Source organism: Oryctolagus cuniculus, chromosome 1, assembly GCF_051225735.1.
Source record: "Oryctolagus cuniculus isolate XC-2025 breed Fujian yellow rabbit chromosome 1, ASM5122573v1, whole genome shotgun sequence".
Classification (NCBI taxonomy): domain Eukaryota; kingdom Metazoa; phylum Chordata; class Mammalia; order Lagomorpha; family Leporidae; genus Oryctolagus; species Oryctolagus cuniculus.
This window is the reverse complement of record NC_142867.1, coordinates 163,097,535-163,124,763: the sequence shown is the minus strand read 5'-3', so window position 1 is coordinate 163,124,763 and position 27,229 is coordinate 163,097,535. Positions and strand designations below refer to the sequence as shown.

Genomic DNA, 27,229 nt, shown 5'->3' with positions numbered 1-27,229 from the left:
ATGCAAGTAAAATATGTAAGGGCACTTCAAAAAATGCATGAAAACACATATTACGAAAAGACCATGCATGAATTTCAAATTTTTTTTTTCCAAAACAAGTATCTTTTAATTCTATCTTTCACAAACTTTTCATTTGAGAGGCAGAGAGTGCAGTTCCATTTTCTGGATAATTATCCAAATGTCTACAAAGGCTAAGGCCAAGTCCAGGAGACAGGAAGCCATCCAGGTCTCCCAAGTAGGTGACAGGAACACCCAATAACTTGGGCCATCACCATTGTATCCCAGGGTCAGCATTAGCAGGAAGCTGGCATCTAGAGCCAGAGCTGGGAATCAAACCCCAGACACTTCAATTTGGTATGTGAACATCTTACCCATGAGGCTAAATGCATGCCCCTACAAAAACTTTTTGAAGAATCCTTGTACATCTATTGGAAAATGCTTTCAGAAGTCATCTCATTAGTTCTCAGGGAAGTGCAAATCAAAATCACTTTATACCCTTTAGGATAGCTAAAATTAGAAAAGACAAATAATAGCTTATGCTGGCAAGGAAATTGATGGAGAAATCACAATCCTTCCATTGCTGGTAGGAATGTAAAATGGTAGTTTTTATGGACAATCTGGAGTTACTCAAAGGTTACTCAGAGGCATCTAACCAAGTAATGTCACCCCTTGGTATACATCCAAGAGAAATGAAAACACAGGCCCAGACAAAAACTTGTACATTATCTACAGCAGTGGCATTCATAATAGCCAAAAGGTACAAACAATACAAATGCCCAGCAGCTGATGAGTGGACAAATGTTTTCTGCCCATACAATGGACATTATTTAACAATAAAAATGAATGAAGTACTGAGGCATGATAAAACTAGGAACATTTGGGGCTGGTGCTGTGGTGTAACGGGTTAAGGCCACCTCCTGCAGTGCCAGCATCACATATAGGTGCCAGTTCAAGACCTAGCTGCTCCACTTTGAGCCAGCTCTCTGCTATGGCCTGGGAAAGTAGTAGAGGATGGCCCAAGTCCTTGGTCCCCTGCACCCAAGTGGGAGACCTGGAAGAAGCTCCTGGCTCCTGGCTTCAAATCTGAGCAGTTCCAGCTGTTGTAGCCAGTTGGGGAGTGAACCAGTGGATGGAAGACTTCTCTCTCTCTGCCTCTCCTTCTCTCTCTGTGTAACTCTGACTTTCAAATAAATAAATCTTAAAAAAACAAACAAACAAAAAAAAAAAACTAGGAACCTTAAAAACATGCTACTTGGGCCGGCGCCGCGGCTCACTAGGCTAATCCTCCGCCTAGCGGCGCCGGCACACCGGGTTCTAGTCCCGGTCGGGGCGCCGGATTCTGTCCCGGTTGCCCCTCTTCCAGGCCAGCCCTCTGCTGTGGCCAGGGAGTGCAGTGGAGGATGGCCCAGGTGCTTGGGCCCTGCACCCCATGGGAGACCAGGATAAGCACCTGGCTCCTGGCTCCTGCCATCGGATCAGCGCGGTGCGCCGGCCGCAGCGTGCCGGCCGCGGCGGCCATTGGAGGGTGAACCAATGGCAAAAGGAAGACCTTTCTCTCTGTCTCTCTCTCTCTCACTGTCCACTCTGCCTGTCAAAAAAAAAAAAAAAAAAAAAAAAACATGCTACTTGGTGAAAGATGCAGGCCACAAAAAGGAGCACACTGAATGATTGTATTTAAAGGACTTATCCTAAATAGGCAAATCTAGACAGAAACTATACATTTATTTTTAGATACTCCTAGATTCAGAGTGTTAATTGGCACAGGGTTTCTTTTTTGGGTGATGGCTGCACAACTCCTAAATACCCAAAACCCTAGAATTGTATATCAAATTGATCCGTTTATATGGTATGTGGATTATTTCAATGAAATTTTGAGTTATTTTTAATGATCAAGAACCACTTCGGCAGAGAAGGGAAGAAGATGTTTTCAAGCAAAGACACATTTGCACAAATATCCACGGGACCCAAGTGACAGGAATCCAGTTAGCAGAATAGACTAGTGGAAGAAAACGTTAGCTATATTAAGTATTGGATGTGGAAGCCCTCAAATGACAAGCAAAGATGTTCTGTGTTTTCCTGTCAATGGAGGGGGATGCATGGATGCCACAGTACCTCTGCAACATTTCCTCGCCAAACAAACAGGACAGTTTACTTTCCAAATCAAATTACAGAGAGCTGTGAGTAGGATCGAATGGTCTTTCTGAAATGGGGGACTTAGTAAAACAATCTCCCTACTAACAACTACGTTCCCAATAGTAGTTTCAGGTTTGTTTATTTTCCCTTTACACAGCTGCCCACATTCTTAACCACACTTTACTCATATGGATAAACACTCAAGAACCCTTTGCTTTGAGTATGGCACTCCGAAAATAGCGAAGACAAAGTGAGCAAGAGAAAGAGATTTGCTCTCTATCTTCCCTTTCTTTGCTGCCCCCAGTACTAACCCAAACTATATTGACTTCATTTTCTTTTACCTCCTCTAAGAAACACCAACGGTCATAAATATCATAGCTGTCCCCTAGACTCTGGCTGACATTTCATGCAAAATTCATTTCAAAGAACATCCACCTTTCAGTGATTTATAGCCAAGTGTTAAGGTTTTCGGAAAGCAAAAGATTTGAAATACAACCAAACAAAGACCTCACCTTGTCAGTCACTGTGTGCTCTTTTTCCGGTGGGTGGTGGTGCATTGGAGACTTATTGTTCTGAAATTAGAAACAGAGCAGAACAAAATCTCTGTGTTCTTGTGGAAGGGATTTCACGGTCATTGTCTGAAAGATAGACAGGAAAATGCCTGCCCACCCTGCCATCAACCCGACAGATGAATATTTCAGTGTGTCCGGGGGAACACCATCTCTGATGGGGACCCCGATTTTAACAAGACACAACTACGGGAAACTAAGTGGAAATTTGCCCAGAGTCAAGGTGGAAGAGCAGGGCTGAAAAATAGAGACAGAGCCTGGAAACTAAAATCCAGGGACTAGGTCTTGCTAGTTTGCCTTCTAACCAGCCTCCCTAAACCATAGCCCTCACTTATAGAAAGGAAATCATCAGACTAATCCTATCTTGTGCTGCAGATCATTTAGAAAGAAGTGGAGGTGCCGGCGCCATGGTGCAGTAGGTTAATCCTATGCCTGCAGCACCAGCATCCCATATGGGTGCCAGTTCTAGTCCTGGTTGTTCCTCTTCCAGTCTAGCTCTCTGTTATGTTCTGGGAAAGCAGTGGAAGATGGCCCAAGTCCTTGGGCCCCTGCACCCACGTGGGAGACCAAGAAGAAGCACCTGGCTCCTGGCTTCGCATCGGCACAGCTGTGACCATTGCAGCCATTTGGGGAGTAAGCCAGTGGATGGAAGACCTCTTTCTCTGTTGCTCCCTCTCACTGTCTGTAACTCTGCCTCTCAAATAAAATAAATAAAATCTTTAAATATATATATATATATAAATAAATAAGTAGAAAAAGGCCTTTCCATACTACCCAGAGAGGAGTCCATACAAGGCTCTTCTTGGTTCCTGGCATAACTTACAGGGAAGCTGTCACAATGTCCAGAGCCCTTGATGTCCTGCAAATGAAGAAGGAGCATGCCCTCAAATTCCTTCCATAAAACAAAAAAAAAAAAAAGGTCTGCACCTTAATGTTTATTGCAGCTCAATTCACAATAGCTAAGACCTGGAATCAACCTAAATGCCCATCAACAGTAGACGGGATAAACAAATTATGGGACATGTACTCTATAGAATACTATACAGCAGTAAAAAACAATGAAATCCGGTCATTTGCAACAAAATGGAGGAATCTGGAAAACATCATGCTGAGTGAAATAAGCCAGTCCCAAAGGGACAAATATCATATGTTCTCCCTGATCGGTGCTAAACTGATCTTCTGTATATAAAGAGAACTGAAATGAATCTTGATGTGAATGGAAGGGGAGAGGGAGCGGGAAAGGGGAGGGTTGCGGGTGAGAGGGAAGTTATGGAGGTGGGAGCCACTGTAACCCATAAGCTGTACTTTGGAAATGTATATTCATTAAATAAAAGTTAAAAAAAATTCCTTCCATAGAAACCCACCTAGGCGGCACCAATGCAGACTTGCAAATGGAAAGGGCATTTATGAAAAGAAGAGTGTTGGTAGCATCGACACTATAAACCTGAAGAAGACCTGGTGCCACCGCTACCACTAAAAACCCTGCTGATGTCAGTGTCTCATTCCCCAGGAACACTGGCCACAGTGGCTGAGCGGAAGTTTGCTGCTGCCACTGGAGCTACTCCTATTGCTGGTCACTTCATGCCTGGGACCTTCACTAAGCAGATCCAGGCAGCTTTCTAGGAACAACATCGACTGGTGGTTACTAACCCAGGGCTGACCACCAGGCCCTCACAGAGCCATCTTCTGTGAACTTGCCTACCACTGCTCTGTGAAACACGGAGTCCTCTGGGCTATGTGGAAATTGCCATCCCATGCAATTACCAGAGAGCCTACTCAGTGAGTCTGATGTGGTGGCTGCTGGCCCAGGAGGCTCTCTCCATGTGTGGTGCCACCTCCCACAAACACCCATGGGAGGTCACTGAGCTCTACTTCTACTGAAGAGACTGAAAAAGACAAGCAGGCTGCTGCTGAGAAAACTATGACCAAGGAGGGATTTCAGGGTTCATGCAGTGCCCCAGATCCTGAGTTTACTGCTGCTCAACCTGAAGTTGCAGAGGGGTCCGAAGGCATGCAGGGGCCCTCTGTGCCTATTCAGCAGTTCCCCCATTGAAGGCCAGGGCATTCAGTCCTCTGCTGACGCCTGGGCTGCAGTTCCCACTGCTCAGGCCACTGAATGGGTAGGAACAGCCACCTCCCAGTCATAAGCCACCCTTCACAGTCTCTAAAGCAAAATGGAAACAGGGTTGATGGAAAGTAAACACGGACATCTAATTTTAAAAAAGAAGAGGGCCAGCACTGTGGTGCAGTGGGTTAAACCTTTGCCTGCAGTGCTGGCATTCCATATGGGCACTGGTTTGGGCCCCAGCTGCTCCTCTTCCAATCCAGCTCTCTGCTGATGGCCTGGGAAAGCAGTGGAGGATGGCCCAATTGCTTGGGCTCCTGCACCCATATGGGTGACCCAAAAGAAGTTCTGGGCTCCTGGCTTTGAATCAGCCCAGCTCCAGCTGTTGCAGTCATTTTGGAGTGAACTAGAGGATGGAAAACCTCTCTCTCTGTTTCTCCCTGTCTCTTCCTAAAAAATAAAAAAAAAAGTAAAAAAGACATAACATCCAAAAATGTATACAAAGAGGCTATGTCACATAAGGAAACACTGAGGTGTACTAAACACATACTTCAAGAGCAGTCTGGGAGTAATGGGAAGAATTATATTTTCACACAAACAGACAACACCCACTCTCTCAGCCCCTAAGGAACCATAAGAGCTTACTGAAGACATTCAGAAACCTGTATGAATGTGCTCTCGTATAACCTTCATAACCTTGACTGTCACTTTAAACACTTAGCCATTTAAAAAGCACTTGAACACCTGTGATACAGAGATGCCATTTCATTTCCCTACTAGAAAAACAAGAAAATTTAAATAAATCACTTCAATGTACCTCCAGCAATAGCCCAGCTGCCTCTGTCCCTGTCTTGCCATTAGGTTTAATGTATCCCTGTCTGGTAGGGATTCATCCAGAAAATTCATCCAGAAAAATCACAACACATAGGAGACATTCTCTGGAACAAGGAGAACGTGGGAAGAGCTGTAGGAAGAAAGGAAGCAACTGACTTTTGCTGTAGCTCAGTGTGTCCCATGCCCCTTCCAGCCCCACATCTCTCTCCATACCAGCGTCTATCCCAGGCATATTTACAACAGAAAGACTGTTGTGCTGTGGTTCTCTGGGTGAGGTCCCAAACCAGGAACAACAGCATCCCCTTGGAACTTGTCAGAGGTGTAAATGCTCAGCCCTACCCAAGGCCTTTGAAATCATAAACTGTGAGTGGGCCTCAGAAATGCCTGGTTTCCCAGTCCTTTCCAATCCACACTCCAGTTTGGGAACCACGGCTATCATGAAAGATCATCACACCTGTCTACAATGTTCTTTCTAGAAAGCAAACATATCACAGCTAGCACTGCAGCACAGAGGGTTAAGCCACTGCCTGCATCATCAGCATCCCATATCTGAGTGCCGGTTCTAGTCTCAACCTCTCCACTTCCGATCCAGCTCCCTGCTAATGTACCTGTGAAAACACCAGAAGATGGCCCCAGTGCTCGGGCCCCTGCCACACATGTGGGAGACTTGGATACAGTTCCTGGCTCCTGGTTTCAGTCAGGCCCAGACCTGGCTGTTACAGCCATTAGGACAGTGAACCAGCAGACAGAACGAAGATCTCTCTCTCTGTCTGTCTCTCCCCCCCTCCTTCCCTCCCTCGCCCTCTGCCACCCCCTCTTTCTCTCAGTCTGCCTTTAAAATAAATACATCTAATTTTTTTTTTAATTTGCACATACCAGGATACCTCAAGAAGTTCATGGAAAATGGAATTAGAAGATAAGCTTATTTTTAGAAAAAAGTTTTTGAAATCTATGCATGTTTTCATAATATACATTTGTCATGAACTGCTTCAAGATCATTCTTATGCATGTATTTCACATTTTTTGCATGAAAATTATCTTTTAATTCCATTTTTCCATGAACTCTTTGATGTGCCCTTGTAATTCAGTTTGCCACCCTAGGATCATGGAAAGTCAATTTCATTTGGGAAACTGTTTGCATTTGTAAAGCAGTTAAAACCTACCCAGGAATCTAAAGCTATTCAGGTTATACATGGTTTTGAGGGAGTTTTTTTTCTCCTGCTTTTATAATTTGACCACTGCCTATACTGGTACTACACAGAGACAACAGAATCCCCCATTGGAAGGAAATGAGCTGACATCACATGCCCTCTCACTAAGCAGAGGCACTAAAGAGTCCCTTCGGGTCTGGCTACTTCAACATCTACCCAAGACATCAGCCTGGGAAGGAAAGAGAAGAGGGCTCATATTTCGGAGAGCCTGTTCCATTCACAGGCGTCACCTAGTGGGCACTGCTGAGAGGGAAGGATCCTGGAGGCGGTCACCACAGACACTGCTGCAACCACATAGACCTTGTTTTGCATCAGAGCATCAAGGAGCAGAAAGGAGAGGCCACACTAGCCACAGAGGGAGGCTGGGGCTCTCATCAAATGGTGCTAAGCTGCTCAGAACTGAACTGGGAAGATGAAATAGTACCTTTAAAACCAACGGCAAAAGGAAGACCTTTCTCTCTGTCTCTCTCTCTCACTGTCCACTCTGCTTGTCAAAAAAAAAAGAAAAAAAGGAACATACTTCAAATACCAAATTTAAAAAGAAGTTCATCACATCCCGGCTTTTGGGTTGCAGGAGCAAGAATTACCAAAATAAAGACAAGCATCTCTTGTCTTGCTGTAGCCAAGTGATGCAGTCCTGGCTTTGTATCAGCATGTGTCCTTAAAGCCCACCAGATCGAGCTTTCCGCTTTGTTCTTAATGTTTTAGGATGCTATGATTCCCCAGGGTATCCTGATGTGGGTATTAATCTGCAACTCCTGAATCCGTGTGACCCCTGAACCGTGGACTCCACCTGCAGCTTTCCTCTTTGGGTCTGTGGTTGGCTCCAGCTGCCGCCAGGACCTCTCCTCCATGATTCATCAGCGCCATAAAGTGGGCTTTATGGCACCCTTCAGACTCAACTCCAGTCCTGAGAGAGAGGGCAGAACATGCTTTGGTGATACAGTGATGTTTAATGTGAAACTCCGGGGCAACCCTCCCAGGGTAGAGAGGAGACTTCTACACAGGAGGATGTGTGCCTGTTGAGTCAGGATGTTTTCCTATGTGTGCTGCTGCTTCTGTCACTGTCGCTCCCCCTCTTCGTGGAGGAACGACACAGGACCCTGCGCTGTTCTTTCGTCTGCTCGGCCCTCCCCGGGTTTGCTGCTGGTTCTTCCCGGGTTGGCTACCGACCCTTCCACCTCCGTGGAAGGGCGGTTCCCCCTAGCCATTTTCCCCACTTCCACGGGGGAGCGGCATACCGCCGGCCGGCTCTCCCGGGGGCTGCACAGGTGTTCCTTCAGATAGATGTTCTTGGTGCATGTTGTCTCTCTCCTCCTTTATAGTCCTCTTCCACCAATCCCAACTCTGCTACCCACACGCCGAGTACGCTGCCCTCCTCCAATCAGGAGCAGGTCCTGCTGTTTATTGGTTGAACTGGAGGCAGCTGTGTAGAAGCTGTTTCTCCCTTCTCAGCGCCATATTGTGGGAGAGCAGATGCATAGAATAAGTCTTAATTCCAGTAACTTAGTCTAGTCCGAGTTGCTCCCCACATGTCACCAAGCACAGTCATGTGGAAAACAAAGGGAACGTCTTATAGAACCAAATTTAATTCCCAGGGCTGCAGAAGTTCACTCTCCCTCCTGCAAATTTACATGTTAGAATGAAAGTGTGTTGGCACATTCATGGTCCAAGATCTCTGCGAGTGAGATCCCAGTGGAAAGAACGGGCCATCAAAGAAGAAGGTACCTTTCTCTGAAGGGAGAACTTCCACTTTGACTATGACCTTAAATAAGGTCAGAATTGGCGAACTCAAAAGGTTTCCATAGTTTTGGCAACTCATGACAAGAGCCTAGGGAGATTACTGACGTCATAAACAAGAGTGTCAATTGTCAGTCAACAACAGGAGTCACTGTGCACTTACTCCCCATGTAGGATCTCTGTCTTTAATGTGTTGTACATTGTGAATTAATGCTATAACTAGTACTCAAACAGCACTTTACACTTTGTGTTTCTGTGTTGGTGCAAACTGTTGAAATCTTTATGCTAAACTGATAATTGAAAATGAATCTTGATGTGAATGGAATGGGAGAGGGAGCAGGAGATGGGAGGGTTGCAGGTGGAAGGGAAGTTATGGGGGGAGGGAAGCCACTGTAATCCAAAAGCTATACATTGGAAATTTATATTTATTAAATAAAAGTTTAAAAAAAGAACGTTTTTAATATTCAAAGGGAAAGTAATTAAAAAAAAACTTTCCTAGAAAAGTGGTTGAATTTTAGCAGTCTAAAACATTAGAGTTATAAGAACCCATTATTGGAAGCGCAAAACACAAGAGCATACAGAAGTGTTTTTCTATAACACCAAAGAGAAACAACAATCTGCAAAAACCCTCAGAGGACTTTCAATCAACTACATCTAGTTTCTGGTTATTTTTGAATTACGGAGTTACAGGTGACTATTATTTTCTCCTTTGCATGCAATTTATTTTCCAACTGTTAAGCTAATTGTGTGTACTACAGTCATAACAAAACAGAGCCAGAAAAGAATAAGACTGGAATAAACATTGGGATTGTTTTCATCCAAGTATTTTTCTATCAATTCAATTTCAATTTGGCAAGAAAAGAATGAGTTCCCAGTAACACTTGTGCTTTGTCAAATCTGCTCTCATCCACAGTCTTAGTAATGTCAATACATACTGCTTTGTAAATTACCCATTGCTTTCATATATGTCCTCTTGTCGGAATATCACACACAAAAAATATTTTTTAAAAAGCTTAGAACTCTAAGTTCCCTCCACTAGGAAGTTTCAAATCTTTAAGGTCAGATGATCATTCCAACCATTTTCAACGTCTAAATCTGAACCATTTTGTCTATTATGACAACTAAAAGGCTTTACTGTTCTTGGCTGCCTAGCTTGTACAGCAGACCTACCACCTTACCACTGCTAAACCAAGTGTGCTCCTACGACCAACAATATCAACATCAAGGGTCAAGTGCAGGATTCCCCCAGGTGGTTTTTGTGAATCTTTGAAGATCAATGACTTGGACCCCTGGGATGAAAACCATCAAAACATTAGAATTTATCTCATTCATCTTTATGTTTTCTCACCCCTTACACCCTTTGGTACTAATTCAGTGTATTAGCTCTTCATTTTTACTGTAACAAATGACCACATGCCTAGTATTTAAATGAAAACAAATGGTCATAGATCCAACATGGGTTTCATTGGCCTAAAATCAGTGTTGTATTCCTTCTGGAGGCTGTATAGGAAAATATATTCCCTTCCCCATTTAGCTTCTAAAAGCCACCTGCAATCCCCAGGCATAGCCTCTCTATGCAATTTCAAAGCCAATAGCACAGCATTTTCAACTCAAATCTCCACCTCCTTCTCTCCTCCTCCCCTCCTCCCCAGCTTCCTCTCTGTATTTCTTTCTACCTACCTCTTCAACATCTCAGGACCCTTGTAATTACTATGGGCCAAAATAAATAATCCAAAATAATCCCCCATCTCAAAATCATGAATTTAATCACATCCTCCAAGTCCCTTTTGCCAAGTCAGACAGAATATTCCCAGGTTCCTGGGATCTGGATATGGATTCTTTTGGGGTGTTGGGGGGTTGTCTATATTTTTATCTATGACACTCAGTAAATGTTCGCAGAATTCAGTTTAAAAGACTTATCTATGGTAGCTTATTTCTCCCCACACCCCTACCTTCTCGGGAATGTTATTTCCCTTCTAGGCACTCAGTGCTTCTCCCATCAGTATCTCCTTTTCTATTTTCCTGTCTGGACCACAGCACCCATGGCTGGCACGCTTCTCCTACCTGACATTCTCACATTTTAGCTCTATGTAGCACGACTGTTGTTCTCAGCTCTGATTTCCTCCCACTCTTGTGTCCTCTGGCCAGACCTGACCATCTGCTTTCCTGTCCTCCTTCCAGTCCTTCTTCCCCATAGAGCCTCTCTGCCTGAGGCACACGGCCTGCCACCATCCTGTGGGCCCAAATACCACCCTTACCCCTTTCAAATCTTCCTGAATATCCACTTTTTCAAAAACACTGTTAACATTTACTTCCTGTAATGATATGATTTCATTCTCCACTCTCCTTCAAGCTCACAAAAAATTTAAAGAGAAATCACCAATAAATATATTATTTGATATTTACAAAGTACATTTCTAAGGAAAAACAACACATGTGCCCAACTTCATTAGTGCCTCAAGTTCATGGGAAGTGGACTGAGAGGATGAGAAAATCATAAATCCTAGCTGAGAACACATACTAAAGAAAATTTTTGGCCGGCACCGCGGCTCACTAGGCTAATCTTCCGCCTTGCGGCGCCGGCACACCAGGTTCTAGTCCTGGTCGGGGTGCCGGATTCTGTCCCGGTTGCCCCTCTTCCAGGCCAGCTCTCTGCTGTGGCCAGGGAGTGCAGTGGAGGATGGCCCAAGTGCTTGGACCCTGCACCCCATGGGAGACCAGGATAAGTACCTGGCTCCTGCCATCGGATCAGCGCGGTGCACCGGCCACAGCACACCAGCCGCGGCAGCCATTGGAGGGTGACCAACGGCAAAGGAAGACCTTTCTCTCTGTCTCTCTCTCACACTGTCCACTCTGCCTGTCAAAAATAAATAAATAAATAAATAAAAAGAAAATTTTCCATACAGTGACAACATAGACAAGGCTGGGATTTTGCCTGAGAAATTAAAAGCATGCCCTGTTTTCTACTTGAAGAGCCCACAATGTGATGACTGGCTACAAAAACGCAGGGAATAAAACTCAAAAGAGATACAAAGGGGAAAGGAACCGCTATCCTCTCACCTACAAATAGGGCCAAGCCATCTCTCAGGGTGACTCAGGAAAGCAAATGCACTAATATGAATGAAAGTGTTCTGAAATTTCAATCTGCCACAAACACTAAAATACTGATGGCAGCAGCCACACACATACACAAAGTGCTCAAATGTAAAATAAGAATGAGAGAACTCAGACTGGCAGCTTTTCCCATGCTGGTCTCACTAGGTGCAGGAAAAATTAAAAATCTAGGATAGACTGCAAGCGTATTCCATCTTTCTAACATAATCTTAATTTAGTTTGGGTTAGCAAGGTTCTCAAACAACATTTTTTAGCCAATCTTAAACTACGAATGGTCAAGAAACAGCTTAGGACATTTAGGCATAAGAAGAAAACTGCTAAGAATTTCTGGGAAAGCTTTGCCTCCCTAATACAGATGCTGACCTTTCCTCCTGGTCATTTTCTCTTCATATCTTCAAGGAAAGCAGATGTAATGGCTGGACCTGCAGCACCCACGTTACACACACATGAAAGGGACAAGAAAATCACAGACCTCAGTATTGAAACCTTCAAGCCCCTGAACCATTAACTTTCTGCCTTTAAGATTATTGTTCCATGAGAAAAAAAAAAAAAAAGACCTTACATGTTTAAGGAGATGTTACTATGCCTGTTCATTGGGCTTTCTCTTCCTCATAGCCAAACAGAATTCCTTACTGAGGCCTCAAAGAGGAGGCAGAATTGATTCTCGGGAAATTTGCACCTTAGTTTTTTAACACTTTCCCAGCTTCATTCCCAAAGCCCGTATCTTTCTTGAAATTCTCTCCTTGCTGGCTCACTTCTCAGAATGCTCAAGTCCCAGAGATTTTAGTGCAGTCCTGAGAAGTGCTGCTCTGGATTCCACTGCCTTTTTCAGAGGACCTTTCTATTCTTGCATGATGAAATCAATTTACGGCATTTCATGGTGCTTAAAAATTGCATGAAATTATTTCACTTATATTACCTGACTCCTAAAACAAGCCTGTAGATCCATGGTTTTCATAGTGTGGTCCCTGGGCTCACATCATCTGCAGACATGCAACTCTCATGGCCCACCCACAATCCAGTGAATCAGAAATTGAGAGTAGATGCCGCAATCTGTTCAACAAGCTCTGCAGGTGATTCAGATGTGCACTGAAGTTTGATAACCACTGCTATATCATATTATGCACATGTTTTCAGATAAAGAAACTGAAGCACTGTGGATTCTATTGACTGATCAACAGCTTCATAGTAATATGTCAGAGAGAGGCCCCTGACCTCAAGCTCAGGGCTCTTTCTACCACACACAGATGCTTCCCATACAGATGTATCTGTTGGCTGCCTTTTTCAAGAGAGCAATTATTTTCAGAAAAAAATATATATTATTATGCACTAATACTCTAGTGTATTGATAACTGATAATATTTCTGTTTTCTTCTCAAATAAATTTGCATTTAAAAGAAACACTCTCAACCAATAAGATATCACCTGACACCCATTAGGACAGACAGAAAGAAAGGAAGGAAAAGAAGAAGACAGGCAGACAGGCAGGAAGGAAGGCAGGGAGGGAGGGAGGCAGGGAGGCAGGGAGGGAGGGGAAGGGAAGGGAGAAAGGAAGGAAGGAATGTAGGCTTGGAGGGAGGAAGAAAGGAAGAGAGAGAGAGAGAAAGAGAAAAAGCAAAAAGTTGGTGAGAATGAGAAGAATTTCGAATCCTTATGTATGTCTGGTGATAGAAACATGAAATATTATAACCACCATAGCAAGTGGTATGGTAGTTCCTCAAAAAATTAAACACTAAGAGTTGGCGCAGAGGGTAAGTACCATTGAGATGCTCACAATCAATATCAGAATGCCTGGTTCAAGTCTCATCTTTTCTTCCAACCTAGCTTCCTGCTAATGTGCACCCTAGAAAGCAGATGATGGCTCAAGTATTTGGGTCTCTGCCACCCACATGGGAAAACTGGATTGAGTTCCAGGACCCTGGCTTTAGCCTATCCTGGCCCTGGCTGTTGCAGGCATTTGCATAGTAAACCAGTAGACAGAAGATCTCTCAGTAGGACTCTGTCTATCTCTCACTTGCTATTGCTTTCTCTGAAATGAAAATAAATTAATCTAAAAATGTTTAATTAAAACACTTGAATTATCATATTATCAAGCAATTTCACTCAGGGTACATGCCCAAAAGAATTAAAAATAGAAACATAAATGGATATTTATGCAGCAATGTTTAGTGACACTCACAAGAGGCCAAAGATGGACATAAACCAAATGTCCATTGATGGATGAATAAAGAAATTATGGTATATTCATACAATGGAATACCATTTAGCTTTTAAAACATGCTATAATATAGATGAATATTGAGGACATTATGCCAGGGGAAATAAAACAGTAACAAAAGAATAAATATTATTACACATATGAGAGGACCTAAATCCACTGTCACAGAAAGTAGAAAGTAGAAAGACAGTCGTCATTGTCTGGCGAAAGGGATATCAGAGTTATTGTTTAATGGGTAGAATTTCAATTTTGCAACATGAAAAGTTCTGGAGATGGATTATAGTGATGGTAGCACAACAATGTGAAATGTACTTAATGCTACTGAATTATACAATTAAAATGGTTAAGGTAATAAATGTCATATTCTGTGTATCTTATCATAATTTATTTTTTTTAATATGAAAGGGAGAGACAGAGAAGGCAAGCACTACTATCTACTTACTCACTTGCCAAATGCCAGCATTGTTAAGAACAGGGTTGGGCCAAAGCCAATAGCTAGACAATCATTTCAGTTCTCCCTTAAGGGTGGCAGGGACCCAGTTACTTGAGCTATCACTGATGTCTCCCAGGATCTGCATTTTCAGGAACCTGGTGTAAGATGCAGGCATGCTGGCCGGCGCTGTGGCTCACTAGGCTAATACTCCGCCTGCAGCACTGGCACCCCGGGTTCTAGTCCCAGTTGGGGCACCGGATTCTTTCCAGGTTGCTCTTCTTTCAGTCCAGCTCTCTGCTGTGGCCGGGAAGGCAGTGGAGATGGCCCAAGTCCTTGGGCCCTGCACCCGCATGGGAGACCAGAAGAAAGCACCTGGCTTCTGGCTTCAGATTGGCACAGCGCGCTGGCTGTAGCGGCCATTTATGGGGTGAACCAATGGAAGGAAGACCTTTCTGTCTCTCTCTCTCTCTCACTGTCTAACTCTGCCTGTCAAAAAATAAATAAATAAAATTTAAAAAGATGCAGGCATGCTAACTAGTGTCTTAATCACTGGGCCAACCACCTGCCCCATCACAATTTTTAAATGTGTGTCAAACAATAATTAAAAATATATATATATAACTCAACTTGTGAAATCTCTATTCATATCTGATAGGAAAAACATTAGAGATAATACAATCAGGATAACTTTGGTGCCACTTAAAAAATATCCCAAAAGTTACTCAGAACTCTGTACAGAACTTTGGAGCACAGTTAGAGAGTAAATACAGACTAAGAGTTATTTTCAGTCTCTGAAGGTGCAGGGTGTCATAGAGGGCTGATTTCATAAAGAATATTAATATAAATATACCATGCTGGAAATAGAGCTGCAAGAATCTTGGCAAAATTGAAATGGTTAAGCTTGGCATATCCCATTTTGAGCAAGGAAAAAAACAAAACCCTATAATCACCAATAAATACCTCCTTTCCCTATAATAGCATCACTAAACCTACAAACAAGAGAAGTTAGTTAAACCAACAACTTTTCTTCCAATGACTTAATCTTGGTACAAATATGCCCTTCAGTAGTTCTAACCCATTCTTATGGAGAAACAGAGACATATGAATCAAATGTTAACTGTCAAAATCCATCAGTGTTTTCAACAAACAGCCACACTTACTAATTCTTGCTCAATTTTTAAAGTTCTCAAATAACTTCAAACTGATTGGAAATACGTAAGAACAATTTGGAAAACCCCCAAATGTCCTTTACTTAGTTTCACTAATCTTTTTTTACCATATTGCCACATTTGCTTTCTTATTCTTCTATCTATATACGTTTTATTATTTACTTCTTTTCTTAAACATTTCAGAATGCCTATTTTGTCCTTAATGCTTTGATACATATTCTAAAGAAGATGGGTTTTTATAATATTTTGGTAATTATCTAATTCAGGAAATATAACCTAAATATAATAGTTTTATCTAGTCTACAGTCCACAATCCAGTTTTGTCAATCGTACCAATATCATCTTTCAAAATAGTTCCATCTCCACTACGTGATCCTGTCAAGGGCCATGTATTGGATGTTGTATGTTATATATTTTTCATCTATTTAAATATGGAACAGTTTCTTGGTGTCTCAGCAAAGGTCAGCTACTCTGTAGAATGTTCCTCAATCTGGATTTGGCTGTTTCCTTATGATAAGATTCAGGTTACACATGTTTGACCAGAATACTACATAAAGTGATGTTGTGTCCTTCACAAACTATCACATCTGGAGGCATATAAGTTCAAACTGGTGATATTAATTTTTATTATTTTGTCAAGGTGTTGTCCAGTTTATCCACTGTATATTTATTACTTTCTTCCCTCGCACCTAATAAATAATGGATGGAGAAACATTTTGCGACTATGAAAACATAATGGTGCATATCAAAATTTACACACTAGATATGGCTCCCATTGATGACTGAAGCCTAAACCAATCTTTTTTGTGATGATTTTAAAATTGTGATGTTTCCAATTACACCAAGCCCTCCAGGTCTACTGGTTGGCATTCTACTTCAAGGAAGAAACATCTTTTCTCCTCTCTTTTTTATTTATTTTCTTACCACTGTAGACTTGTATATTTTTATTTTATTCAATGAGTTACAATGAATTGCTATTCTTACTTCTTTTGATGTCCAAATTTTTCCAGATTTGGCCAGCTGGAGGCTTTTCAAGATGATTCTTATATCCTTTTGACAGATTTCATCACATTTTATAAGGGCAGTTTTACTTTCTGAAATAACAACATATTCCAAGTTCATCTTGTTCTAGTGCTGGAATCATTCATCTCTCAAAGGAGCTCTGGGTTTCTTTTCCCTAAATTTGTAGATATTAGGGTGAAACATTTTGTTTTGCTGACTGGCTAGGTTTTAGTATTGTCATTAGAAACCTTTGAAGGAACAGATAGGGGAAAATCTGAGCTTTGGAGACAGACCTAAGTTTTAACAGTGGCTCTGTCATTTGCTGGCCACCAAAATTTGGACAGGTTTAAACTTCTTCAAACCTTTGTTTCCTCATCTTTAAAATGGCATAAATGATGTTCACTTTACAATGTTGTTCTGAGGCTTAAGGGGCACAAAAATTTTTAAATCACCAAACTCAGAACCAGGAACATAGGAAATAACAAATTTAGGCCACCTTTCCTTTTTTTTCATTTTTTTTAAATTTTGTTTATTATTACCATTTACCAATGGGGAGATGCAATTTATTTGCAATAGCAGCCATACGGGCAAAGGGAATACACAGTTAGTCATCTATCTATACAGGATGGACTACTTAAGCAAAAATAAAAAAAAAATCTAAAAACCAAAGGACAGTGGTTAGCTTCACTACCCTCCTGCAATGTTCCCAGCATGTGATTATGCGGCAGGTTACTTTTCCTTTTAATCACAGCATTATACAATTAATATGACTTTGTTTCTCTTACAATCCCTTCCATTGCTTTCAATGAAGCCCTAAAGAACCACAGACTCCCTGCCCTTATATCATTCATAGAGCCTGTCCGTGATCTCTTATTCTCACATTAATCTATGAGTATTCCTTGGCATGGGACAGATGCTTAATTATCCCACCTTCTCTTTCTTCCCTTTTATTCCCCAGAGTGAGAGTCATTATGGCAGGGAGGACAAAAATCTTGATTAAGAACATGCAGACAAAGAATTTAACAAAGTTCAGTGACTCTAGAGAATTATGAATATGAGATAATTCCTTGGCTTTAAATAAGCTACATACCAAAAACCTACATTAAACATCACATCTAAGGGAAAAACTTACTCCAAATAATTTTTGGACACAAAATAAGAATTCCTTATCATTTCTTCATTTAAGATAGCATTACAAAGAATAATCAATAAGTAAAAAAAAGATGTTAGAAATATAAAGATTCAATGGGAAAGGTAAAACATGATTTTCAGACAACTATATTACCACACAGAAATATTAAGAGATTCATCAAACTATTAGAATTTCCAGGTTTAGCAAACTTATTGTATTATAAGATAATTTATCAAAAAACACAAGTATTCTTCTATATAAATGACACCCTTGAAAATAAGATCCCACTTACAAAAGTAACACAAACGATAACATATCTACATATGAACCAAAGTATGCTTTTGGCCTTTTTAAATAAAAACTAAAAATATCCCATTAAAGGACATTAAAAAAAAAGCCTGAATAAATGGAGAAATGGAGAGACATCAATTGCTCATGTGTAGAATGACATACAAAGTAAAGGTGTCAGTGCTCCCAAAATTAATCTATATGTTCAATGAACCCTTCTCAAGTTTCCAAGATCTTCTTTTTTTTTTCTTTTTTTTTTTCAGTTTTCTTTTTTTTTTTTAACTTTTATTTAATGAATATAAATTTCCAAAGTACGACTTATGGATTACAATGGCTTCCCCCCCATACCGTCCCTCCCACCCACAACCCTCCCCTTTCCCACTCCCTCTCCCCTTCCATTCACATCAAGATTCATTTTCGATTCTCTTTATCTACAGAAGATCAGCTTAGTATACATTAAGTAAGGATTTCAACAGTTTGCTCCCACACAGAAACATAAAGTGAAAAATAATAGATGATTTTTTTAAATGATGATGAAATCAGATCAGACCTATTGTCATGTTTAATCCCAGTGAGAGTCAAGTTGGGAATTGATAATTTCTTTTTTTTTTTTTTTTTTACAGAAGATCAGTTTAGTATGCATTAAGTAAAGATTTCAACAGTTTGCACCCCCCTAGAAACACAAAGTGAAATATATTGTTTGAGTACTCGTTATAGCATTAAATCTCAATGCACAGCACATTAAGGACAGAGATCCTACATGAGGAGTAAGTGCACAGTGACTCCTGTTGTTGACTTTACAAATTGACACTCCTGTCTATGGCATCAGTAATCTCCCTATGCTCCAGTCATGAGTTTCCAAGGCTATGGAAGCCCTCTGAGTTCTCCGACTCTTATGTTGTTTAGACAAGGTCATAGTCAAAGTGGAGGTTCTCTCCTCCCTTCAGAGAAAGGTACCTCCTTCTTTGAAGACCTGTTTCCAAGATCTTCTTAAAGAATTCCACAAACTCATTCTAAAACTGATGTAGAAAACTAAATTGCACAAATGGCAAAGGTCATTTTGAATAGATAAACATGGAGAGGATACTCACCCCAGCAGACACTGAAACTAGGCCAAAGCCATAAAAACAGCATGATACAGAATCAGAAACAGCAAAGGGACCACTGGAAAAGAAGAGAATTCTCAGAAATAGCGCCACACATCCATGGGAACGTCTTGTAAGATAAAGGTGGAGGGGCTACCGCTGTGGCATAGTAGGTAAAGTCACCATCTGCAGTGGCAGTATCCCGTATGGCTGCTGGTTGGGGACCCAGCTGCTCTACTTCCAATCCAGATCTCTGATATGGCCTGGGAAAGCAGCAGAGGATGGCCCAAGTCCTTGGTCCCCTGCACCCAAGTGGGAGACCCGGAAGAAGCTCCTGGCTCCTGGCTTCAGATTGGCATAGCCCTGGCCATTGCGGCCATCTGGGGAGTGAACCAGTAGATGGAAGACCAATCTCTTTCGCTCTGCCTCTGCCTCTCTCTAATTTTGCCTTTCAAATAAATAAATAAATATTTAAAAAAAAAAGATAAAGGTGAAACCACAAAACAATGGAGAAAGTATGGATTAAGAATTCTGAGGAGAAAGTGGATCCCTATGATGAGGCAAAATAAGGCTGGACCTTTTAACTTACATAAAACTATAAAAAGGTGCACTCAGATAGATTAAAGACATAAATGCAGAGGTGACAATATAAAAGAAATATATAGAAAATATAAAGAAACTAAAATAAATGTATAGAAAAAATTTAAATATACTCACAATGGTATGTTTTTCACATGGCATGGGGTAAATACTTCTGGAACAACATACTCAAAACACAAACTCTTTTCTTTTCTTTTTTTTTTTTTTTTTTTTTTTTTTTTTGACAGGCAGAGTTAGAGAGAGAAAGTCAGAGGGCAGCAGCACGAGCCGCGGTGACTTCGAGTGGGTCTACACCGACCAGCTGCACACGCAGCCGCACAAGGAGATGCTCGCCAAGTACCCAGCCATCAAGGCCCTGATGCGGCCGGACTCTCACCTCAAGTGGGTCGTGCTCGGGATGGTGCTGGCACAGCAGCTGGCCTGTTGGCTGGTGCGGGGGCTGGCCTGGCGCTGGCTGCTCTTCTGGGCCTACACCTTCGGCGGCTGCGTGAACCACTCGTTGACGCTGGCCATCCACATCTCACACAACACCGCCTTCAGCACGGGAGCCACCGCCCACAACCGCTGGTTCGCCATCTTCACCAACCTGCCCATCGGTATACCCTATTCTGCCTCCTTCAAGAAGTACCATGTAGACTACCACCGCTACCTGGGCGGTGACAGGCTGGATGTGGACGTGCCCACGTGCCTGGAGGGCCAGTTCTTCTGCACGCCGGCCTGCAAGCTGCTCTGGCTGGTGCTGCAGCCCTTGTTCTACTCGCTGCGGCTGCTCTGCGCGCACCCCAAAGCCATGACGTGCATGGAGGTGTTCAACGCCCTGGTGCAGCTGCCAGTGGATGCCGCCATCCTCAGCCTCTGGGGGGTGAAGCCCATGGCCTGCCTGCAGGCCAGCACCTTCCTGGGCCTGGGCTGTACCCCATCTCGGGCCACTTTGTTGCTGAGCACTACATGTTCCTCAAGGGCCAAGAGACCTACTCCTACTATGGGGCCCTCAACTACATCACCTTCAACATGGGCTACCACGAGGATCACCACGACTTCCCCAGCATCCCCAGCTGCTACCTGCCCCTGGTGCGGAAGATCTCTCCAGAGTACTACCACCGCCGGAGTACTACGACCACCTGCCACGGCACCACTCGTGGGTGAAGGTGCTCTGGGACTTTGTATTCGAGGACTCCCTGAGGCCCTTCGCCAGGGTGAAGTGGGTGTGCAAGCTGGCAGAGGACCCTGCCTCCGGGTCTCCATCCTGAGTGGGCGCCCTGGACTCCACCGGCCCCACTGCACAGCCAGTGCCACGCACGCCCCACCGCCTCAGGCCCAGTGCAGGCTTGGCTGCATCTGGCCCCCAGGGAGCCCTGGGAGCAACCATCGGAGGCCGCACCCAGTGGCCAGAGAAGCCCATCTGCTCGTGGACTCGCTGGGCACCTTTCCGGGCCTTACCAGGTAAGGCTCAGACCCCCCACCCTGACCTGCTGGCCCTGTGCCCGTGGTCTCCATGGAGCTGACTTCACTGGTGCCCCGTGCTCTAAATTAAATCCAGCGTTTGTTTTCAAAAAAAAAAAAAAAGAAGGTGCTGGCCAGCAGGCAGACCATGGGCTTCACCCCCCAGAGGCTGAGGATGGCGGCATCCACTGGCAGCTGCACCAGGGCGTTGAACACCCCATGCACGTCATGGCTTTGGGGTGTGCGCAGAGCAGCCACAGCAAGTAGAACAAGGGCTGCAGCACCAGCCAGAGCAGCTTGCAGGCCGGCGTGCAGAAGAACCGGCCCTCCAGGCGCATGGGCACGTCCACATCCAGCCTGTCGCCGCCCAGGTAGCGGTGGTGGTCTACATGGTACTTCTTGAAGGAGGCAGAGTAGGGCATGCCGATGGGCAGGTTGGCGAAGATGCGGGGCCCAGGCACTTGGGCCATCCTCCACTGCCTTCCCAGGCCACAGCAGAGAGCTGGACTGGAAGAGGAGCAACTGGGACAGAATCCGGCGCCCCAACCAGGACTAGAACGTGGGGTGCTGGTGGCGCGGCTCGCTGGGCTAATCCTCCACGTGGGAGACCAGGAGGAAGCACCTGGCTCCTGGCTTCGGATGGGCGCAGCACGCCGGCTGTGGCGGCCATTTGGGGGGTGAACCAACGGAAAAAGGAGGACCTTTCTCTCTGTCTCTCTCTCACTGTCTAACTCTGCCTGTCAAAAATTAATTAATTAAAAAACACAAACTCTTAACAATAAAATTAATTTGATTCTGTTAAGATGCAGACTGTCATAGACAAAGTAACAAACAGGTAAGTGATGATTTGCAGGGGGAAACTCTCCTCTCTCTCTCTTTTTTTTTTTTTTCTTTTTTCTTTTTGACAGGCAGAGTGGACAGTGAGAGAGAGAGAAAGGTCTTCCTTTTGCCGTTGGTTCACCCTCCAATGGCTGCCACGGCTGGCGCGCCGCGCTGATCCGAAGCCAGGAGCCAGGTGCTTTTCCTGGTCTCCCATGCGGGTGCAGGGTTCCAAGGACTTGGGCCATCCTCCACTGCACTCCCGGGACATAGCAGAGAGCTGGCCTGGAAGAGGGGCAACCGGGACATAATCCAGCGCCCGACCAGGACTAGAACCTGGTGTGCCGGCGCCGCAAGGCGGAGGATTAGCCTATTGAGACACGGCGCCGGCCGTCTTTTTTTCTTTTAACAGAGAGGCACAGGCAGAGAGAGTAAGAGATCTTCCATCTACTAGTTGCTCCCTAAATGGTCACAATGGCCATGGCCAGGCCAGGCCACAGCCAGGAGCCAAGAGCTTTACCCAGGTTTCCAATGTGGGTGCAGTGACCCAAGCACCCAGGCCAAGGAGCTGGATCAGAAGTGGTGCAGCCAGGATTCAAATCAGCACCCATATTGGATGCTGGCACCACAAGCAGCAGCTCAGTCCATTGTAGCACAGCACCAGCCCTGAAACACCCTCATTTTTAATACCCCAAACCAGCAAAAACTTACCAATTATAATGTACAAAATCTCATTAAAATTAACAGAACATAGGGCTGACATTGCGACACAGCAGGTAAAGCCACAGCCTGCAATGCCAGCATCCCATATGGGTAACAGTTGGTATCTCAGCTGCTCGACTTTCTTTTTTCTTTTTTTTTTTTTTTAAGATTTATTTTATTTATTTGAAAGAGTTACAGAGAGATGTAGAGACAGAGAGAGGTCTTCCATCCATCCGCTGATTCATTCCTCAGATGGCCACAACGGCCGGAGTTACGCCGATCTGAAGCCAGGAGCCAGGAGCTTCTTCCGTGTCTCCCGCATGGGTGCAGGGGCCCAAGGACTGGGGCCATCTTCCGCTGCTTTCCCAGGCCACAGCAGAGAACTGGATCAAAAGAGGAGCAGCTGGGACTAGAACCAGTGCCCATATGAGGTGCTGGTGCTTCTGGCCAGAGCTTTAACCCACTGTGCCACAGTGCCAGCCCCATGCTCCACTTTCAATCTAGCTCCCTACTAATGGCCTAGGAAAAGCAGCAGAAGATGGCCCAAGTGCTTGGTTCTGTGCCACCTATGTGGGTGACCTGGAAGAAGCTCCTGGCCCCTCACTTTGGCTTGGCCCAGCTCTGGCCATTGTGATCATCTGGAGAGTGAACCACCAGCAGGTGGATGATTTCCGTCTCTCCCTCTTTCTCTCTAACTCTTTCAAATAAATAAATAGATCTTAAAAAAAGTTAACAAAAACAACGTACAAAACTGAATTTTAAAATAACAAAAGTATTAAATAGTCAAATTCTCAGAAAGGAAAGCTCAAGTGACTAATACAAATATTAAGAAATACCAAATTCCCTAATAAACAAAGAATTTCAAGTGAAAAGACTATCGGAATTTTAAAAAATGGGATATATGCAGAGAAGGCAGGAGGAGTAAGATGGGAACACTGTAAGGCTGCTGAGGACACTGTGGACTGGTACAGTCACTCTAGAAAGCAATGGACCCTGTGATCCCAAACCCCCTTCTGGGTCTACACAGCTTCACAGGGGATCTGCATGAGGTCACTGGTTGTGGTATGCTTTGTGGTATTGTGTCTTGAAGACAACCTAGGTGTCCATCAGGAGGGGAGCAGTAAAATGCAACAGATGCAATAGTGATTGCCAAAGGATAAGCGTACAGAGGAGAAGAGTTACTGCTCAACAGAGTTTCATTTTGGAAAGATGAGAAAATTCTGCAGATGGCTGGTAATGACAGTTATAGAAAAATATGAATGTACCTGATGCCAGACACTGTATGTATAAAAATGGGTACAATGGTAAATGTTTTCCTCTGTGTATTTTACCACAGTTTTTACAAGACATACAAAGTAGAGTGAATGTACACTGTGGGATACCATACAAGAGTTAAAATTAATGAACTAACTGTAGTTGTAGCAACATTAATCTTTAAAACAGTATTGAATTATAAACATAAAACAGGAACATGTTACAAACAATACCCCATATTTTACTAGAACGCATGCATCTGCAAAGATTCATTACCAACATATTAGTTCAGAAACTTATTGGGAAGAAGGAACTAGGGAAGGAAGTTGGGGAGTAAAGAGGGAAAAATCATGCAGTAAGAGTATTACATGGACGAATGACAAATGACAATAAGGTATTACGAACTGAGAAGTTTGCATTTTCAGTTAAAAAGAAATGACATCATACCCATGAAAACCTTTTGAAAGGATATAAAGTTTTATAGTTTATTCTTTGTTATTTCCTTCATTTGAAGAGGAGTGAAATGAACCAAAATAGATCTTATTCCTAATATCTTGGATCTTCACAGTATTCTGACAAATATGATTTACACATTGGCTAAGCATCACACATTGGAAGTTTATCTGCATTTTATGAGCTTTTAAATAGTTCCAGTAATCTCTCATTACCACACATTTCTTCTTCCCTCTTTTTTATACTCTGTTCTATGCAGAGCCTGACTAAAGGGTGGGTCAGACAGGAGTTGCCTGGGGTGCTAGTATTTAAGAGGTGCTAAAAATATCACCAGAATTATAGCAAGATGGAAAGAGTTATTTTTCTTTGCACGCCTGTTACCGAGAGCACTTTGCGAGGTTCAGAAGAACCCAGTTATAAATTTTGGGGGTGGGGGGGTTGTGTGTGGCCCCTCTCTGAGGTCAGTACATGAATAATAATGGAAGTTACTTAAACACAGGGTCACAAAGCCACAATGCAGAGTTGTACCCAAGCTCAGCAGATGTCTTTTACAGATGACCCTGTTTTAACTGCCTCTCAGAGAGTGACCTAACTATTAAGTGAACATATATCCCACTCAACCAAGAATGCAGGGCTTTTGTTTTGCGAATCCAGTAAGTGTGGTTTACACTAGAGTTGAACTGTTTGGGAGAAGAGAGGGTTAGCTGAGCGAGCTGCTGATGGTCCTTCTTTCCTATCCTTCCTCCATGCAGCCTAAGTAACTAGGAGATATATATTTAAAGACCAGCAAGAAAAAGAAAAGAAAAAAAAAAAAGACCAGAAAGGCTCAAATTACTGGGCTGTGGGGAGAGTGGGGGGTATTACCTATTTATTTCTTGATTTCTGGATCTGTTCCTAAATAAGGGAAGACAGAAGATCCTCCATGTTAAAACGTTGAAGCCCATATGTCACACCCAGCATGTGACAGGCCTTCAGAGTCTCACTGTGTCCTTAATCTGGCCATCCTACCTTAAGTGGCAGGAAAAATTAGGAAGAGTGGATGTTGGTAAAGAGGTTTTCTATGGGCTGCATTTGCCAAGGTAGCAAAGCAAGCTAGCCAAGTAAACAAAAGGGTACCATAGTACTCCAGAAAGCCCATGGAGGGGCAGGGATTTAGCTAGCAGTTAAGATGTCTGAATCCCATATCAGAGTACCTGGGTTCAATTCTCAACTTCCTGCAAACATAGAACCTGACAGGCAGAGGTGATAGTTCAAGTAACTGGGTCCCTGCCCTCATGTGAGAGAGCTGCATTTTGCTCCTGCTCCCAGCTGCAGGCTGGTACAACTCTGGCTATCACAGAATTTCAGTAGTGAACCAAGGAATAGCAACACCTTCTGTCTCTTTTGTCTCATTCTCTCTGTTCTGCCTTTCAAATAAGTTGAAGACATCAAAAAATATTTTTTAGGTTCATGGGAAAATGGAATTGAAATCTAAGTTTATCTTGGTTCAAAAATATGAAATCTGGGCCGGTGCTGCGGATCACTAGGCTAATCCTCCGCCTGCGGCGCCGGCACACCAGGTTCTAGTCCCAGTTGGGGCACCGGATTCTGTCCCGGCTGCCCCTCTTCCAGTCCAGCTCTCTGCTGTGGCCCGGGAAGGCAGTGGAGGATAGCCCAAGTCCCTGGGCCCTGCACCCGCATGGGAGACCAGGAAGAAGCACCTGGCTCCCAGCTTCGGATCAGCGCAGTGCGCTAGCTGTAGCGGCCATTTGCAGGGTGAACTAACGAAAAAAGGAAGACTTTTCTCTCTGTTTCTAACTCTGCCTGTCAAAAAATTTTTTAAAAAAATATGAAATCTATGCAAGGAGACAGACATAAGAGGTCTTCACATTTTGAGATTTGATTACTGTTTATAGCCCTTGTCTTCATTCCTGAGGAACAGTGGATTTTCCACTTACTACTTGTTGAATTCTTTATTTAGTGGAGGATTAAGCTTGTGATCATAAATTGAAAGTATGTGTCATTGAAAAAAGTAAGAGAAAAAATAAGAAAGGAATAGGGAGGGAGAATAGGAGCAAGAGAGGGAGAGTGGAACGGCAGAGTGGGAAGTATCATTATGTTCTTAAAACTGTATATATACGCTGGCACCGCAGCTCAACAGGCTAATCCTCCACCTTGCGGCGCCAACACACCAGGTTCTAGTCCTGGTCGGGGCACCGGATTCTGTCCCGGTTGCCCCTCTTCCAGGCCAGCTCTCTGCTGTGGCCAGGGAGTGCAGTGGAGGATGGCCCAAGTGCTTGGGCCCTGCACCCCATGGGAGACCAGGAGAAGCACCTGGCTCCTGGCTTCAGATCAGCGCAATGCGCCGGCCGCAGTGTGCTGGCCACGGCGGCCATTGGAGGGTGAACCAACGGCAAAAGGAAGACCTTTCTCTCTGTCTCTCTCATTGTCCACTCTGCCTGTCAAAAAAAAAAAAAAAAAACTGTATATATGAAATATATGAAATTTGTTCCCTCTAAATTTCAAAATTTAAATCAAAATGTACACTAAAATAAATATTTATAACCTTTTAAAAAAAGGTCTTCAGAAAAGTTCATGAAAATGCATAGTATGAAAAAACTATGCATAGATTTCAAAATCATTTTTCCACCAAAATAAGTGCAACTTTTTTTTTTTTTTTGACAGGCAGAGTGGATAGTGACAGAGAGACAGAGAGAAAGGTCTTCCCTTTGCTGTTGGTTCACCCTTCAATGGCCGCCGCGGCCAGCGCGCTGCGGCCGGCGCACCGCGCTGATCCGAAGCCAGGAGCCAGTTGCTTCTCCTGGTCTCCCATGGGGTGCAGGGCCCAAGCACTTGGGCCATCCTCCACTGCCTTCCCGGGCCACAGGAGAGAGCTGGCCTGGAAGAGGGGCAACCAGGACAGAATCCAGCACCCCGGCCAGGACTAGAACCCGGTGTGCTGGCGCCGCAAGGTGGAGGATTAGCC

At 43.7% G+C, this 27,229-nt stretch overlaps 1 protein-coding gene and 1 pseudogene across 5 annotated transcripts in view; one reads left to right on the top strand and one right to left on the bottom strand.

Annotated features, from left to right (window-relative positions):
• DMRT2 (doublesex and mab-3 related transcription factor 2) overlaps positions 1 to 27,229 on the bottom strand; it is a 128,619-nt gene that overhangs the window by 19,585 nt on the left and 81,805 nt on the right. Inside the window, exons 5-7 of one of the 4 annotated variants that reach the window (XM_089316400.1) lie at positions 19,000 to 19,072; positions 3,526 to 3,561; positions 2,646 to 2,705 (exon numbers count right to left, since the gene is read on the bottom strand). In XM_089316400.1, the coding sequence (XP_089172526.1) occupies positions 2,646 to 2,705; positions 3,526 to 3,561; positions 19,000 to 19,072 (169 nt within the window). Of the gene's footprint in view, positions 1 to 2,645; positions 2,706 to 3,476; positions 3,562 to 18,999; positions 19,073 to 27,229 lie in introns of those variants that run through there. The other 3 variants (XM_089316406.1, XM_089316408.1, XM_089316415.1) reach the window with 3 other exon arrangements.
• Positions 19,742 to 21,123, top strand: LOC100354493 (sphingolipid delta(4)-desaturase/C4-monooxygenase DES2 pseudogene; annotated as a pseudogene). The gene has a single exon (XR_016227479.1). The product of XR_016227479.1 is annotated as a sphingolipid delta(4)-desaturase/C4-monooxygenase DES2 pseudogene (transcript).